This window comes from Bos indicus, chromosome 18, assembly GCF_029378745.1.
Source record: "Bos indicus isolate NIAB-ARS_2022 breed Sahiwal x Tharparkar chromosome 18, NIAB-ARS_B.indTharparkar_mat_pri_1.0, whole genome shotgun sequence".
Classification (NCBI taxonomy): Eukaryota; Metazoa; Chordata; class Mammalia; order Artiodactyla; family Bovidae; genus Bos; species Bos indicus.
In genome coordinates, this window is record NC_091777.1 from 62,006,886 (window position 1) to 62,022,302 (window position 15,417).

The following is a 15,417-nucleotide window of genomic DNA, read 5'->3' on the forward strand; positions in this document are numbered from 1 at the left end:
AGCTTGGCTGGTTGATTTCGATTCAAAAATCACCATTCTCATCTATCCAACTAATGCCAACTAAGCACCTATGATGTGCCAGGCTCCATGATGGAAACTTTTGCTTCTATAGGGGCAGAAGACTTGGCTTTCTAGATTCTTCAGCTGAGATAACAATTCAATTGACATAAGACAGTTGGACACAGTTAGTTCAATATGTACAGGAGCCCCATAAAATTTTTTGAGGCTCAAAGACTGTCAGACAATTGAAGCTTATATGACCCCCTGAGTTAAGGAGAAAGGGGTGGGGATCTGGGCCTTCAAATGGGAGGAAGACCATGCACAGCAGGATGAGAAGAGCAAGTGCCTGGTGAACAAATGTTTGCCCACTCCAAGCAGGTAAGTCTTTCTGAGATTAAAAAGTTCTCTGTGGTAATAGCTCTCTTCCTGGCATAGGTCTCCTAATCTACATTGTTTTGAACAATTGAGGGAGAGGTAAAGAGCTTCTCCTGAATCTAATGGGTCTTAATTAACTTTAGCTCAAAACAATTGACTGGTCAAAGGGGCACATTTGGGGAGACATAATACACTCCGTCTCACTTCTTTTCAAGCAAACTTTCCAGTAACTTTGAGACAAATTAGAAGTCTTCTCTATGATTGTAGAAACCAAATCTCAGAGATGGAGAGCTTGCCCAGTGTGTCCTTTTACCACCTGCTCCATCACTTCCTTACTCCATAGAACTGGACCCCAGTGCCAAGGGCAGATGGACATTCTTAACGGCTTTATGTCTTCTTTCCTCAGCAGACTGCAGCCTCCTCAACTATGTCTAGGATGTTGCTTCAGTTTGTTCATCAATTTGGTCAAAAGCTCATCCGCAAGTGGTTGCTGGAACCCATAGATGAGTCTGAGAGACCCGTGGCTCATCTGAACACCCTAAACCTGGTGAACGTGGGTGTGGGCAGGATGTTGATAGTTGGCATATACATTCTGGCTGGTGCACTGGCCAAGTTCATAGCTGGACCAGCAACCATCATCTCGTTCTTGGTGGTTGCCATGTTTTCTATGTTATCTGGGCTCTGCTATGCTGAATTTGGGGCCTGGGTACCACGCTCTGGTTCTACATATTTCTACAGCTATGTCACAATGGGTCAAGTCTATGCCTTCATCATTGGTTGGAACTCCATACTTCTCTTAGTTTCGGGTGAGACGATGGGCCAGCAAATGGTGTGGGGCTTAAGCCTGGGAAACTATGTTGGAGGATTGGGTTCTCAGTCATTCATGAGCACTTTATTCTTGGCCTCGTGAAGGGAAGTTGATAATAGTGTCAGGAAGACCCCACAACTACGTTCAACTCGGTTCTATCCTGTGTCCTTAAATGATGGACCATGAACCCAGGAGAAAAAGGAACTGTACGGAATGGGTGAGAGGGAGGTATGTCCCACAGGTTCACCCCCTCATCATAGTGAATTCTTTGCTCAGTTGTTGCCTTCCTGGGATTTTCATTTACCACTTGATTTCAAATTTCATGCCTATCCCAGCCCTCCCAGTCCCACTTATGTGTTTTCTTTTCTTGTATAACATTGATCTGCTCCTAACATATTAAAACACCTGACATTTTGGTGAATCATTTGGGTCTACTCTCCCCAATCCATGAAAAGAAACTCTTTGATATTTTGTATTTTGTATCAGGTATTTGTATATATAGGCTTTTTGTATATACAGGTATTTTATCTGTGTTTTTAGATCCTATGGCACATCAATTTTTGTTTGTCAATGAACGCTCCTCTTCTGCCTCTGCAGGCACTGCCGCCTTGGCCAGGGCCTCGAGTTACATCTTTGACAGCCTGATTGGAAATCACATCTCTCAGGCATTACAGGAAACTTTCTCTCTGCACTTGCCTTACTCCCTGGCCACATATGCAGACTTTTTTGCCCTGGGCCTGGTATTGCTGATGACAGGTGAGACAGGGCTCAACAACAGGATGGAAAGAGCAGGGTGTGGAATGGGAGCTGGTGTAGGAAAGGCTTGATGTGGCAGAATGGTGGGGGATTAGAAATAGAAAGAATGGTCTTGAAATAGAAGCTAAAACATAGACCATTGTTTTCCACCCTTGGCACTACTGACAATTTGGGCTTATCATTCTTTGGTGTGAAGGGACTGTCCTGTGAATTTTAATTTCTTTTCTTAATCATTATTGAGTGTTGAGTGTCATCTTGGCCTTTGCTCACTAGATACCAGTGACATCCACCCACCCCCAACTGTGGCAATCAGGGTGTCTCCAGACAGTGCCAATGTCCCTTGGGGAATAAAATTACCCCAAGCTGAGAATCATTTACTTAGACCAACAAGTCTTCCTTTGTACTGAGGCCAAAGATTTTTTTTTTTAATTGAGAGGAAGTTCACATAGCATAAAATTAACCACTCTGTACCTCTTCCCAGCTTCAGTCATAAATAACTGACATACAACATTGTGTAAGATTAAGGTGTACATCTTGCTTTGTTAGACATGTATTCTGAGAAGATTGCCACAATAATTAACATCTTAAAGTGTACAATTCAGTAGCATTAGGCACATCTGTAATGTTGGGCAACCATCACCTCCATCTAGTTCCAAACACGTTCAACACCTCTGTGCCCACTAAGCAGTCACTGTCTGTTTGTCCACCACCAACTGCCAGCCCTGAGCAATTATTTCTCTGCTTCCTGTTGTTGTTCAGTCACTAAGTCATATCCAACTCTTTGCAACCCCATGGATTATGTATGCCAAGCTCCTCTGTCCTCCACTATCTTCTGGAGTTTGCTCAAATTTATGTCCATTGAGTCAGTGATACTATCCAACATTTCATTCACTGTCACCCTCTTCTCCTTCTGCCCTCAATCTTACCCAGCATCAGAATCTTTTCCAATGAGTCAGTTCTGCCCATCAGGTGGCCAAAATTTTGGAGCTTCAGCATCAGTCCTTCCAATGAATATTCAGGGTTGATTTCCTTTAGGATTGATTCGTTTGTTCCCCTTGGTGTCCAAGGGACTCTCAAGAGTCTTCTCCAACACCACAGTTCAAAAGCATCAGTTCTTTGGTGCTCAGCCTTCTTATGGTCCAACTCTCACATCTGTACATGACTATTGGAAAAACCATAGCTTTGACTATATGGACCTTTGTAGGCAAAGTGATGGCCCTGCTTTTTAATATGCTGTCTATGTTTGCCATAGCTTTCCTTCCAAGAAGCAAATATCTTTTAATTTCATGGCTGCAGTCACTGTCTGCCGGAGAAGGCAATGGCACCCCACTCCAGTACTCTTGCTTGGAAAATCCCATGGTTGGAGGAGCCTGTTAGGCTGCAATCCATGGGGTCGCTAAGAGTTGGACGTGACTGAGCAACTTCACTTTCACTTTTCACTTTCATGCATTGGAGAAGGAAATGGCAGCCCACTCCAGTGTTCTTGCCTGGAGAATCCCAGGGACAGGGGAGCCTGGTGGGCTGCCATCTATGGGGTCACACAGAGTCGGACACGACTTAAGTGACAGCATAGCAGTCACTGTCTGCAGTGATTTCGGAGCCCAAGAAAAGAAAATCTGTCACTGCTGCCACATTTTCCTCTTCTATTTGCCAGGAAGTGATGGGACCAGATGCTATGGTCTTAGCTTTATTAATGTTGAGTTTTAAGCCAGCTTTTTCACTCTCCTATTTCACTTTCATCACAAAGCTCTTTAAGCTGTGATTTCAGTTGTAACCTGATTATGGGTTTTCTCCATCCCTCCAGTGTCATAGCAATAAAGTCTTTGCTTGATGACTAGATACAAAAAAAAAAAAAAAAAGAAGCTCTTTAGTTCATGTTCATTTTCTGCCATTAGGGTGGTATCATCTACATATCTGAGATTGTTGATATTTTTCCTGGCAATCTTGATTCCACCTTGTGCTTCATCCAGCTTGGCATTTTGCATGATGTACTCTGCATGTAAGTTAAATAAGCAGGGTGACAATATACAGCCTTGATATAGTCCTTTCCCAATTTGGAACCAGTGCATTATTCTATGTCCAGTTCTAGGTGTTTCTTCTTGACCTGCATAGATTTCTCAGGATACAGGTAAAGTGGTCTGGAATTCCTATCTCTTTAAGAATTTTCACAGTTCGTGTGATCCACACAGCCAAAATCTTTAGTGTAGTCAAATGAAGCAGAAGTATATGATTCATTGGTATTTCCCCCCACGTTCCCTGTGATCCAATGAATGTTGGCAATTTGATCTCTGATCCTTTGCATTTTCTTAACTCTGTTGTACATCTGAAAGTTCTTGATTCCCATATTGCTGAAGCATAGCTTTGAAGGATTTTGAGCATAACCTTGAAGCATGTGAAATGAGTGCAATTGTACAGTAGTTTGAGCATTCTTTGGCATTGCCCTTCTTTGGGATTGGAATGAAAACTGATCTAGAAGTCCTGAAGCTACTGTTGAGTTTCCCAAGTTTGCTCACATATCAAATACAGCACTTTCACAGCACCATCTTTTAGGATTTGAAATCGCTCAGCTGGAATTCCATCACCTTCACTAGCTTTGTTTGTACTATTGCTTCCTAAGACCCACTTGACTTCACACTCCAGGATGTCTGGTTCTAGGTGAATGACCACACCATCTTGGTTATCCAGACCACTGAGACATTTTTTTTTGTATAGTTCTGGGTATTCGTGCCACCTCTTCTAAATCTCTTCTGCTTCTGTTAGTTCCTTATCATTTCTGTCCTTTATCATCCCCATCCTTCCATGATATGTTCCCTTAATATCCCAGATTTTCATGAAGAGATCTCTAGTCTTTCCCATTCTGCTGTTTTCTTCTATTTCTTTGCATTGTTCATTTAAGATGGCTTTCTTGTCTCTCCCTGCTATTCTCTGGAACTCTGCATCCAGTTGGTTATATCTTTCCCTTTCTCCTTTGTCTTTCACTTCTCATCTTCCCTCACCTATTTGTAAAGCCTCCTCAAGACACCCATTTTGCCTTTCTGCATTTCATTTCCTTGGGGATGGTTTCGGTCACTGCCTCATGTACAGTGTTAGGAATCTCTGGCCCTAGTTCTTCAGGCAGTCTGCCTATTGGATCTAATTCCTTGAATCTATTTGTCACCTCCATTGTTTAATTATAATGGATTTTATTTAGGTCATACCTGAATGGTCTGGTAGTTTTCCCTACTTTCTTCAATTTAAGCCTGAATTTTGCAATAAGGAACTGATGATCTGAGCTACAATCAGCTCCAGGTCTTGCTTTTTCTGACTGTATAGAGCCTCTCCACCTTCAGCTACAAAAAATATAATAAATCTGATTTCAGTATTGAACTTCTAGTGATGTCCAAGTGAAGAGTCATCTTCTGTGTTGTTGAAAAGGGTGTTTCTATGACTAGTATATCTATAAATGTATCAATAATTTGAGTGTTTCATATTACATCTTTCCCACAGGACTACGGCTTCTGGGAGCTCGTGAGTCAATCCTGGTTACAAAAATATCCATAGGAATAAACATTTTGGTTCTCATTTTCATTACCATCACTGGCTTCATTAAGGGAGATCTGCATAACTGGAAGCTCACAGAACAGGACTACAAACTGAACACATCTGGATCCAGAGACATCTATGGCTTAGGACGGTAATATTGGCCATAATATACGGTTGACAGGCATGCAGAGCTGGTATGGTGTGGACTAAAGATATCTGGGCTGTTGGATCCAGATGAAGCAAGTCCTGGAGCCCAGGACTTGAGGTATGAAGGGAGAAGCTCAAGAGATGGAAGAACACACCTCACCCACTTTCTTTCTCTTTCCTTCTCTCACCGTAGCTTGGGCCCTTTGGGTTCTGGAGGGTTTGCACCTTTCGGCTTTGAAGGGATTCTCCAGGGAACAGCTACATGTTTCTACTATTTTTTTGGTGCTGATGTTCTTGCCACTAAAGGTAACATGGTCACTGTGTGTCCCATCTGAGGTTTGGGAACAGACTGGCTGCCTCTGGCTTTGAGGAAACCTGAATGAGGAGTACAATAAGGAAGGGGATTTTTCCCAGTGTGTTTTCCTGACTCAACACTTCTTCCCTTTCTGCAGGGGCAGAAGCTATAAATCCTCATCGTTCCATCCCCTGGAGCATCTTGATCACCATCTTTATCTGCTTTTTGGCTTACTCTGGTGTCTCAGTGGCACTCACCCTCATGGTGCCCTACTACCTGATTCAGCCTCACAACCCTTTGCCGCAAGCCATTCTCCATAGTTTGTGGCTCCCCGCCACATACATCATGACAATTGGTACCCTCTGTGCTCTTATATTCAGGTCAGTGCCATGGTTTCCTCCCTGTCTACTGTCAATGCTCAGATCTCCAAACCCTTAGGATTGGTAAAGAAGACAGAGAGACACCTTACCCCAAGCCGACAAGAGAGCAGAAGCCCTGGTCTGTCCTTCTCCACATCCTTACATGCTTCCATCTTTTCTTCCAGACTCCATGCTGCCGTGTTCAAAATGCCTACTTTGATCTACACGATGGCAGAGGACGGGCTCCTTTTCCGGGTGCTTACCCGGATCCACGTCCGCACAGGCATCCATGTCCTGGCCCTGATGTCTGCTGCAAATCTTGCAGGTTAAAAAACATTTTTTGAAACCCATGCTTTAACTTACATATTTTCAGCTGTTTCTCACTCCCTTCTCCACCTTGTTTGCGACCTCATTCTAGGGATCATGGCGTTACTCTTCAGATTCACAGATCTTGTGGATCTCGTGTCAGTCGGGACCCTGCTCATTTACTCCCTGGTGGCATTTTCTATTCTTGTCCTCAGGTGAGACCCCACTGCACCTCGGTAGGGAGTCTTGGAGATTAGTTGGGAGGTAAACGTCTTCTGCCTTCATGCTATCTTCTAAAAGTCCTGCTCTGCTTAAGACAGGACACATGTGAAATAGGCTGTGTGGTGTTGGATGAGTAGGGGCTGCTGCTAATATTGCCTTAAAACCTCTAATTCAGGTACCAGCCAGACCAGAATTTAAGCAAGAATGAGAACACAGAGGAGGAAATTGAGATGCCTGTCCCTGATGAACATCTGCTGGACTCTGAACCTGAAGCAAGAAACTCAAACATTCTAAAGAGTCTGTGGTTCCCTATCAGCACCATCCCCACTAGGAAATCTGGCCAGATTGTCTACGGATGTGCCTCACTACTCGGTGAGCAGTGGGATTTCTCTTTGGTCGTTTGCTGAAATTGACAGTATGGTGTTGGAGTGTGTATTTTGTCAACTGAGGAGTCCTGGTGATATAAGGGCCCTTGCTGAGATGGGCAGCCTGGGGAGAGGGGTGGCCCAAGGTCTTGACATCTTCAGCTTCTGAAGTTGAACCTGTTCTCCTCCACCTTGACCCCTGTAGTTCTCCTGATGATAATCTTGAGCCTGATCCTGGTCCAGTGGTCCAGTCAGGGGTTTTCTGGAGACTCCAAGTACACACGAGTGGCTGTGCTGCTGCTGCTGCTCATCATTGGAGTCATGGTCATCATCTGGAGGCAGCCCCAGAACCCCATTCCTCTTTATTTTAAGGTAAGTGACCTTATGTGCCCAAACTGTCCACCTGGAATGAACTTGCTTCATGGTCTAAACATCCAGGGAGTGAGGGGAACTGCTAAAACCAACAGACTCTTCCTGATCCCCCTCAGTACTTTACATACATGGTCTGAGTAGGCACTGAATACACAGACTGAAGGCTGGTCTTCTTGCCCACTTGGGGTAGAGACTCTCATTCAGGCATCTGGGATGTGTTCAGGGATGAACTGACTCTGTCCCACAGGTCCCTGCTCTGCCTGTCCTCCCACTGGTGAGCATCCTTGTGAACATTTACTTGATGATGCAGATAACTTCTGGGACCAGGGCCATATTTGGCATCTGGAATGTGATCGGTAAGTGGCTTTCTGGCATAAAGAGACCCCTTGAGTGACTAATCCCAAACTGAGATCCCCTAAACTTCTTGACCACCATAGGAGACCTATTGGATGTTTGTAACCAGGAAGAGTGCCTGCTTATCCTTCTCATTTTCTCATTTCCTTACTAGGATTTCTCATATACTTTGGATACGGGATCCGACACAGCCTGGAGGAGAACGATGAGCAACAACCACCAGCTTCCACCTCCCAGACTCTTGACAAAAACACCCGTAGTCCTGAGTCATCTTAACCACAAGTCATAGATGCTGTGTAGAATCCCTATATACATAGGAGGTGTCTTCTGCTACATGAACACTTTCAGCCGCTATGGAGTGTGAAGGTGTATGCATCTACAGCCCTGTCTTTATTGCCAGTGGACAAAGTGACTTTAATGTTTTCTAATTTTTAAGTAAGCTTTTCAAAGCATGATGTACATACAGAAAAACACATGCTTTTTAAGTGTGCAGCAATACGGATTTTCACAAAGAAAGTACAACAACATAACAGTGGGAGAAAGACAATGTTAACCTGGCACCTGAGAAACAACTCCTTGTTACCATCTCCAGCCTGAGCACAGAGCTGGCCACTTGAGGAGGAAACATAGGTAATCATATATTGTGTAAGAGTTACACCTTAAATATTCAGTCATCAATAAGTTTGAAGTAAAAGCTCAGTTTTCATTCCAATCCCAAGAAAGGTAATGCCAAAGAATGTTCAAACTACCAAACAACTGTGCTCATTTCACAGCCTAGCAAGAAAATGCTCAAAATCCTAAGCTAGACTTCAGCAGTACATGAACTGACAACTTCCAGATACAAGCTAGGTTTAGAAAAGGTAGATGAACTAGAGATCAAATTGCCTACAATTGTTGGATCACAAAGAAAGCAAGGCAATTCCAGAAAAACATCAACTTCTGCTTCATTAACTATGCCAAACCCTTTGACTGTGTGGACCACAACTAACTGTGGAATATCCTTAAAGAGATGGGAATACCAGACCATCTTACCTGTCTCCTGAGAAACCTGTATGCAGGTCAAAAAGCAACAGTTAGAATCAGACACGGAACGGTGGACTGGTTCACAACTGGCAAGGGAGTATGATAAGGCTATATATTGTTCCCCTCTTATTTAAATTATATGCAGAGTACATGATGCAAAATGCTGGGCTGGATGAATCACAAGCTGGAATCAAGATTGCCAGGAGAAGTATCAACAACCTCAGATGATACCATCCTAATAACAGAAAGGGAAGAGGAAATAAAGAGTCTCTTGATGAAGGTGAAAGAGGAGAGCAAAGAGCCTGGCTTAACACTTAGTATTCAAAAATACTAAGATCATAGCATCTGGTCCTGTTACTTCCTGGCAAATAGAAGAGGAAAAAGTGGAAGCAGTGACAAATTTTCTTTCCTTTGGCTCCAAAATCACTGCAGACAATGACTGTAGCCATGAAATTTAAAAACACTTGATCCTTGAAAAGAAACCTATGACAAACCTAGATAGCATATTAAAAAGCAGAGAGATTACTTTGCTGACAAAGGTCTGTCTAGTCAAAGCTGCAGTTTTTCCAGTAGTCATGTACGGATGTGAGAGTTCGGCCATAAAGAAGGCTGAACACTGCAGAATTGATGCTTTTGAAAACTGTGGTGCTGGGCAAGACTCTCGAGAGTCCCTTGTACTGCAAGGCTATCAAACCAGAAAACTCTAAAGGAAATCAACCCTGAATATCCATTGGAAGGATTGATGCTGAAGTTGAAGCTCCAATACTTTGGCCACTAGATGTGCAGAGCTGACTCAATGGAAAAGACCCTGATTCTGGGAAAGACTGAGGGCAGGAGGAGAAGAGGGAACAGACAATGAGATGTTTAGATAGCATCACTGACTCAATGGACATCTCCATCACATAGTGGAGGATAGAGGAGCCTGGTGTGCTGCATTCCACAGGGTCACAAAGACTTGTACATAACTTAGCAACTGAACAACCACAACAGGACCCTGCAGGCATGCCCCTGAGATATTCCTGGTTTGATTCCAGACTACCATAGTGAAGAGAACTGGCAATAAAAAGAGTCACACAAATTTTTTTTTTTAACCGACACAATGGACCTTGGTTTGGGTGGACTCCGGGAGTTGGTGATGGACAAGGAGGCCTGGCTTGCTGCAGTTCATGGGATGGCAAAGAGTTGGACACAACTGAGTGACTGAACTGAACTGACTGCATATAAACTTATGTTTACACTACACTGTAGTCTATTCAGTGTGCTATATATTCTCTCTAAAAAATGTACATACTTTAACTTAAAAGTACTTTATTGCTGAAAAATGCTAGCTGTCATCTGACAACCCAGAGTTGCCACAAACCCTCAGTTTGCAGAAACTGCAGCATCTGCAAAGCACAATAAAATGATATCTGCTTGTACATGTGTATGTATATATTAAAAGATGTATAGTTAATAAGCACAAAAAATTTATATGTAATATATGTATTAAAGTATAATTGCCAAGGTTCATTGTTGATCTAAAATCAATGTATCTAGTTGTCCTGTAATACTATTTGCTAAATCTGTCACCTCTTGGTGTCTCTGTATGCTCTCCACATTCTAATAACCTCTTGACATTAGGGATTAGTCAAACTTCGTTAGGGCCCAACCTCATGACCTCATTTAATCTTAATTACCTCTTTAAGGCCCCCAAACAAAATACAGTCACATTCTGAACTCCTGGGGATCAGGAATTCAACATATGAATTTGAAAGAAGGGCGATGCATTCACCTCTTCACACTTTTGATCACCACTTGCTTCCCAGTGGCTAAAACAGTGTCTGGAATACAATAAGTGCTCAGTTATATTTGATGAGATATTTAATGAAAGAATCATATGTACATGTAATATTTTACATGACCCGAGATGGGGAACTTTTTATTTACCAGTAATTATCAAAGGGAGACCACAGTATTTGTTTGGGAAAAATGATATTTTGTTAAACGACTTGGAACAGAAAATGAGACTTTAAGGCCATGTCTAATCTATGATTGGTCTTCCCTGGTGGCTCCATGGTAAAGAATCCACCTGCCAATGCAGGAGACACATTCAATCCCTCAATTGGGAAGATCCCCTGGAGGAGGAGATAGACACTGTTTCCAGTGTTCTTGCCTGGAAAATCCCATGGACAGAGGAGCCTGGCGGGATACAGTCCAGGGGATTGGAAAAGAGGCAGACATGATTTAGAGACGAAACAACAACAATGTCTAGCTGGTGCTGGCTAGATCATTTCACAGGAGAGAAAAAATGCAGAGAGAAATTGGGAAGAGGAGAGAGAAGAGAGGGGTGAGGAGAAGGTGGTGAAGGGTTCTGTGAGATGAGAAACTCTTCCCTTGATCTGATCTCACTTTCATATGAAAATCATGAAGTGATGATGTAGGTAGGCATCTCACAGAAAAAAAGATTTTTTAAATGATTATTCTTGGTGTAGATTGATGAGGGGGAAAAACAGTTGGCAGAAGAAGGAGAAAGAGCAAATCATTAGTGTGTTATTCCATGAATGTGTTATTTAAGTAGGTGGTTCTCAAGGATCGCAGGAAGTCAGTGAGTGGTTGGGAGCAGGGCAAGAAGGTGAGGAAGGGGTTTGGGAGATGACTGAGAGTCTGCTGTCTTTCCAGGGATAAGGATACAACATGGACACCCTCCAGAAGTCACAGATTCCTCTCCCCCCACCCCATGCCTCCCCACTTTACTGGCCATGTGAACCTGGAAATGTCACCTAACCTTGCTTCTAACCCTAAAGGCTTGGCAAAGAAGTGGAGAAATAAGACACAGGATGAGTCCTTACATAACATATGTAAGATGGGAATTTCAGAGTTGAGGTTCTTGGCTCAGTTGATGGAAAATTAAATAACAATCAAAGTAAGAAAAAAGAAAAGAGAACTTTGGTTTTTTTGTAACATCCAGATTTTTAATATAATATCCTGAATTGTTACTGATAACCTACCAGGACATATCAGATTTTTAGGAATTTCATATAATTTTTAGAACACATATTAATAACACTTATCCTTCCGATATAACCTAAAAAGGTTTATCATCACTTATTTGAGAATGCATGTGTGCTTAGGCACTTCAGTCGTGTCTGACTCTTTGAGACCCAACAGACTATAGCCCGACAGGCTCCTCTGTCCATAGGATTCTCCTGGCAAGGATACTGGAGTGGGTTGCCCTGCTCTCTTCCAGGGGATTTGCTAATGACACCCATGTAATTATATGTGCCAGTATGCCTAATTGTAATGAGGTCAGTATCATTCCTTGAGATGTTTTAGGAGCTCTCTGAAAAATCCCCAGAATAGCTAGAGGTCAAAAAATATTTCATTTGGGGCTTCTTTGGTGGTTCAGTGGTAAATCTGCCTGCCAAGGCAGGAGACATGGGTTCTGACACAGGTAGATTCTCATGGGTGACAGAGAACTTGCAGAAGGTCAGCTTTCCTGCAGGGAGGTTCTGGCACTCCAAAAAGATGAGAACAATTCTGGTCAAAGCAAAGTTGGAGGTGAGAGAATCTTTCCCCTCCCCCATGCAAGGAAACATCCCCACACAGAAAAGGGGAGTGATGAGTGAGTGCTCAGCTACCCTAGTTCTGCAGGACATCACAGCAGACACCTGAGAAGGACATCCACAGCAGCACCAGAGATCAGAGACGGGACCTCCATGAGGAGGGAGAGGAAAAATATTTAGAAAGATGCAGATAAACATTTCAGTGGGGGTGAAAAGGATTGCTTTTCTCAGGCAGTCCATTCGCATGCCTCTGGGAGCACCACACTGGGAAATCTCTCTGCTGCGTCCACAGGAACCCTCAGTACCCCGAGTGCTGGTTCCACACCTCCCCCTACTCCACGGGGGCTCCATGTGGGACCCTCCCCTTGCAACGTCCTGGGGATCTCGGGTAGACCAGAAGCAGGCTCAGAAAACCAGTCCCTGCTCTAGTCGAGGGCGCCCGCAGACTGGAGCTCTAGAGCCACCTTCTGGAAATCCAGAGACAGGTTTCCAGGAGGCAGCCTGGTGGGTTGTCAGAGCAGAGAGACAGAAAAGCTTAAGAATTCTCCCACAAGGCCTCCCTGGTGGTTCAGTGGTTAAGAATCCGCCTGCCAAGGCAGAGGACCCAGGTTCAGTCCCCTGTCTGGGAGGACCCCATATGCCACAGGCCAGCAAAGCCCACATGCCACAACTACTGCAGCCTGTGCTCTGCAGCAAGAGAAGCCACCCAAGGAGAAGCCCGTGCACCGCAACTAGGGAAAGACTGTGCAGTAACCAAGATCCAGGGCAGACACACATCATCAATTAATTTAAGATTATTAAAAAGGATTGTCCCACAAGAGGGAGCAGAAAGAGTGAAATAAGTGTACTGATACAAAGACAGAGAAAATTCCAGAAAGTAACTCCACCATGAAACAACAGTACCCCAGTTGAAGTTAACCACCAAAGATTGAAGGTGGTGTCTACTACAAATACAAAAGTCTAGTATAGAATTATACTCACAGTTCTACTCACCTTCATCCTCTTGGGAGCAGCCTCTCCACTGAGGAATTTAGTACCACTTTAATTCCCAGAATTTTCTGCTTTGAGTCAGATGAGAGAAACTCAGAGAAGGCTTCTTTCTGCATCTGTTGCGTCTCAGGTGTTTTCCCTTTAAAATAATCTCCTAACAACTCTGGACTGGACCACTACTTCACAGTAAAAAAAAAAAAAGAAAAAAATTAACGGAAGCTTGAACTACGACATGTCGTCCCCACAGTGACAGTGTCTGGCTGGTGTGTTAGCAAGTGTGTCACTTGTTGTATGTCAGAATCTTGTCCACTCACTAACCCCTCATTCACTCGCTCATCCCTCCCCTCCGACTCCTGATTTCTTCCTTCTGTGAGATGTAGTGCTTTTGACCTCTTTCAACATATTTCCCTTTCCTCCCTTGGTGCTCAGTCTTCCCAGAAAACAGACTCCTCGAGATCCTATTCCATCCCTTTGTGCAAGGCTGGCTGCAGACATGACACTTGTTCAATGCTTTTGTTGCTTGAATTCACATCAGAGACTGTAAACTCCCCTTCTCGTGGTTGGGGTCCAGCTGGCCTTGGGGGTCTCCCACACTGGAGTGTCTCAGATCAGGTGCAGACTGTGGGGAGTTGAGTCGTGTAAGAGGACTGGGTGGGAGGAGGAGTGTGTGTGGGTCCCCAGTTCTGCTTAGGGTCCGTGATGATCAATGAATTCAAGTGTCCCTGGAAATAATCAAGAAACACAATAGAGATGGAAAGGTTTTACTTGACTCACACTGAAGACTATAGCTTAGGAGGCCCCCTCTCCAAGAGCTCTGAGGAACTGCTCTGCTGAAGCATGGTTTCCAGCACAGTCTTACACCTCATGCAAATAAAGCTCACACATCAACACGACAGGGTGTATTCCTTCAAGGTTTCAAAAGAGACAGACTTAGTACATAGACAGTGAAACAGCAGGACTTTGGTGTCTGGGAAGGGAACCTTATCTTCCAGGGAGTGTTAATGCTGATACTGTGAGAAGGGATTTGCTTATTTTGATCTTCAAAACACATTTTCTTTACCTCAACACTTAAAGCAGATGAGCTGTGAGGGTCTGACAGGCTGTCTTAGTTCACACACAACTCAGGCTGAACCATGGATGAGCCAGAATGACTTCCCCATTTCTCAATATGTGAACATCTTCTCCATCACAGTTCAGTTCAGGTCAGTTCAATTCAGTCGCTCAGTCGTGACCGACTCTTTGCGACCCCAAGAACTGCAGCACGCCAGGCCTCCCTGTCCATCACCAAATCCCAGAGTCCACCCAAACCCATGTCCATTGAGTCGGTGATGCCATCCAACCATCTCATACTCTGTCGTCCCCTTCTCCTCCTGCCCTCAATCTTTCCCAGCATCAGGGTCTTTTCAAATTAATCAGCTCTGCACATCAGGTGGCCAAAGTATTGGAGTTTCAACTTCATCATCAGTCCTTCCAATGAACACCCAGGACTGATCTCTTTTAGGAACAAGCAGATAAAAATCTTAGAACCATAGGATCCAGCAATTCTACCTCTGGGGATATACCCAGAAGAATTGAAATCATACCCTGGAAGAGATATTTGTATACTTACGTTCATACCAGCTTTATTCATAATATTTAAATCATTACTGCAACCCGAGTATCCATTGACCAAAGAACAGGTAAACCAAACATGGTATATACTAATAACAAAGTATTATTCAGCACTTACAAAGAAAGGAAGGGACTTCCGTGGTGGTCTAGTGGTTAAGAATCTTCCTTGCAATGTGGCCTATTAAGAGGGTAACGGGCAGGAAGGCCAGCGGTCTCCAAACGGAGGAAATAGGCTGCAAGTGTCAGACATTTTTATCTCTCTTAAGCGGCAGGAGGAAACAAACGCGATATTTTTTTCCCTTCTCTATACAAATTTAAAAGGAGGTTTCTCTTAAAATACTGTGTTGCCATAATGACACCTGGTTTCACC

General features: G+C 43.7%; 1 protein-coding gene across 1 annotated transcript; it reads left to right on the forward strand.

Moving 5' to 3' along the window:
* The first annotated feature begins 811 nt into the window (after positions 1-811).
* LOC109572184 (cationic amino acid transporter 3-like) lies at positions 812-8,157 on the forward strand. Its single transcript, XM_070770252.1, has 11 exons — positions 812-1,181; positions 1,781-1,939; positions 5,426-5,612; positions 5,802-5,914; positions 6,061-6,283; positions 6,448-6,587; positions 6,681-6,783; positions 6,966-7,162; positions 7,361-7,527; positions 7,775-7,883; positions 8,036-8,157. The coding sequence occupies exons 1-11, from the start codon at positions 812-814 to the stop codon at positions 8,155-8,157; spliced, it is 1,890 nt and encodes a 629-aa protein (XP_070626353.1).
* Positions 8,158-15,417: the final 7,260 nt, after the last annotated feature.